At 48.6% G+C, this 3,083-nt stretch overlaps 1 protein-coding gene across 1 annotated transcript in view; it reads right to left on the reverse strand.

Moving 5' to 3' along the window:
• LOC308330958 (uncharacterized protein) overlaps positions 1-3,083 on the reverse strand; it is a gene marked incomplete at both ends in the record, with an annotated part of 3,409 nt that continues 326 nt past the window's right edge. Inside the window, 3 exons of the mRNA XM_080786024.1 lie at positions 1-108; positions 196-1,403; positions 2,057-2,134. Of these exons, the coding sequence (XP_080642150.1) occupies positions 1-108; positions 196-1,403; positions 2,057-2,134 (1,394 nt within the window). The remainder of the gene's footprint in view (positions 109-195; positions 1,404-2,056; positions 2,135-3,083) is intronic.

Here is a 3,083-nt window from a genome sequence, read left to right on the forward strand (position 1 = left end):
TCAGCAGTCAATCTTCCTGATGTCTCCCTTGTGCTCTTGGATGGATCCTTCCATCTTCCTCAAAGAGTCCTTAAGCTCCTTCTCAAACCTCTCCCTCATCTCCTGATCCTGCATGTGTCTCCTACGGGTGAGTGTTGCTAATTAGAGCTATTCCATGTATCTCATCCAAAATGACTCTCCACTCCCTTCTTCTACCTCACATGTTCTTTCTACTGGTATGTTGTCTCTCTTTTCCAGTAAGTTCATGTTCTCCTTCAACACTGAACAACATTTGTGTAGATCCCTTATCTCTCTGTTCTTCTCCTCCAGCTGTCTGTTAAACTCTCTCTGCATCTTGGTGTTGGAGATCATGATGCTCCTCTGGATCTCAGGCAGGAGAACCTTCATCAGGTTTCTCTCTGCTTCCACTCTGGCCTCTGCTTCGTAGGTCTCTCTCATCTCCTCGATGTCCTGCCTGTGTCTCTCCTCTAACCTCTCCACCTTTCTCTCCATCTCCTCTCTTCTCTCAGACTCCCTCCTCAGCTCTCCTTCCAGCTCTCTTCTCTTCTCTTCATCCCTCTCCTCCCTCACTTGTCTCGCCAATTCACTAGTTCGGCGGTCGATCTTCCTGATGTCCGCCTCGTGCTCTTGGATGGATCCCTCCATCTTCCTCAGAGAGTCCTTCAGCTCCATCTCAAACCTCTCCCTCATCTCCTGCTCCTGCACGTGTCTCCTCTCCTCCAAGTCCCTCTGGATCTTTCTCTCCATCTCTCTGACCTGGGCCTCTACCGCCTGGTAGGTCTGAGTGCTGTAGAAGCCCTCTGTGTTTCCTGCCACCATGCTCTCTATCTTCTCCAGCAGCTGTGAAACCTGACCAGCATCGCTGCCGTCCGTGACGTTGAGGACGTGGCACCTGTTTCCACATTTCTCTACGAGCTGCCGACGTTCCCGACTGCCTGCATGGAGGAACTCCTCAGCACTCCGCTCTCGCACGCCATCAGCGCCGATGAGGAGGACCATGCTGTGTTCCCAGCAGCTCTCTCCGAACGCCTCCTGCATCTTCCCCATCGTCCCTCTCGCCTCTTCTCCGGAGGCCTCCGCCGGTATGACCAGGAGGAAGGCATGGGGACCCGGGGCGGACAGACGTACGCACAGCCCCGCATCCTGCCTCGTGTCCTCCAGTGAGCGTCCAGAGAGGTCTGGAGCGTCCACCAGCACCAGGCGTCTGCCGCAGACGTCCCCCTCTCTCCTCCTACTCCTCTGGCTCAGGTCAGAGGAGGAGCTGGCCTCGGCGCCAAACACCTCCCTGCCCAGGATGGTGTTTCCTGCTGCGTTCCTCACAGCTACAGTCCTCCCCAGTAGCACCAGCCTCAGCTCAGACATGGAGGGAGACGCTGGTGAGTCCAAAGTGTTGTCTTCTGCCACTGAAACGCAAAACAATGGATCAAATTATGAAACTACACCATATACAGTACAAACTCGGTTACTAAACAATACAGTATACCTATACGTTATCACAGACAATTGTGGTGTCCCAGAAAACATTGTTCATAGAATCCTGTGAAATATTCATAATTGCTGTCCTGGGAACATGGCCGGGAGGTTCCCAGGTCGAACCCGGGCTCCCTCAGAGTTAGTGTCAAAGTGTCCTCGAGCAAGATTCTGAACCCCTAATTGCTCCCGCTGTGCAGGTTGGTGCCTTGCATGGTTTCCTCAGTCATCGGTGTGTGAATGTGTGTGAATGGGTGAATGTATACTTAATGGGTGGATGTAATGTATTGTAATGCACAATCTATGCAAAGCTCCTTGGATAAAGGCGCTATATAAATGCACCATTTACCATTTATTTACCAATGCACATGGACAATTGGCAGTAGCAAAATTGGAAAAGAAAACTGGAACAAAAGAAAAAGGTTATAGGGATATAATTCCATTGTCTCTTAAATCCATACATCAAGGTTATATAGGCTACATTTTTTTTATTGACTATGTTTAAACCTTGTATAGTTTAATGTTGTAAGATGAACACATATAATGTTCCTTGCTAGACTATTTGAAAAAGCATCATAATACTCACTATCTGGAGGTGGAGACTTACTGCGTCTCCTCTTCATCACTGGTAGAGAGACGACTTCATCTGCCGTCTCTGTGCCCACTGCAACACAACACACACATCAACCACACAGTCCAGGTGGAAGCCTAACCCACTGCAACACAACACACACATCAACCACCACACAGTCCAGGTGGAACCCTAAGGGCCGATTCATACTCCTGTTTCGGCGCTGTAGTGCCGAAATGATTTCGGCTCGTCAGAAAATTTCAGTAGCACCGAAGAGCCGACTTTAGGACGGTACCCGCCCCCCCCCGAACCTCAAATGACGTCAAATTGTAGGCTCTACAGCACCGAACCGACTTTTATTCGGCTCTAAAATAGGAGTATGAATCGACCCTAACCCACTGCAACACAACACACACATCAACCACACAGTCCAGGTGGAACCCTAACCCACTGCAACACAACACACACATCAACCACACAGACACAGTCCAGGTGGAACCCTAACCCTAACCCACTGCAACACAACACACACACAAACAGTCCAGGTGGATTGCACAAAGCGCAAAAAAGCATCCGTGCCCCACTGCGCATGTTTTTCATATAAGGAACAAACACCGGAGGGAGAAAATTATGCTCATCGATAGCGTATGGATTTACATAAGCCAGCAAGGCAGCAACCCCTAGGTAAATGTTGCCAATGAGTATTAAGCGTTGAAAGATAAGAGTTTAATTTATAACACATTTTAAAGGCAGGCTATGATACTGAATGCATGACTATGAATAATAGAGTAACATCTTGAACACAAATTGAAAGAGTAACATTGACTCACAGTCTGGAGGAAGCCATATCATACTGCGTGTCCTCCTCAGTGGAAGAGTGGAGTCTGTGTTCTCTCCATGCTCTGCAACACAACATCAACAGTCAATGTATTGACAATACTATGAAAAACAGAAAGGCGTTACTGGGATATGAAACGACACTGGATGTATTTTTGTCAACTAACTTCCTGGAGGAATGTTGATGCTCCGTCTCCTGATTGGT

Source organism: Protomyctophum bolini (assembly GCF_963924005.1).
Source record: "Protomyctophum bolini genome assembly, chromosome: 16".
Classification (NCBI taxonomy): Eukaryota; Metazoa; Chordata; class Actinopteri; order Myctophiformes; family Myctophidae; genus Protomyctophum; species Protomyctophum bolini.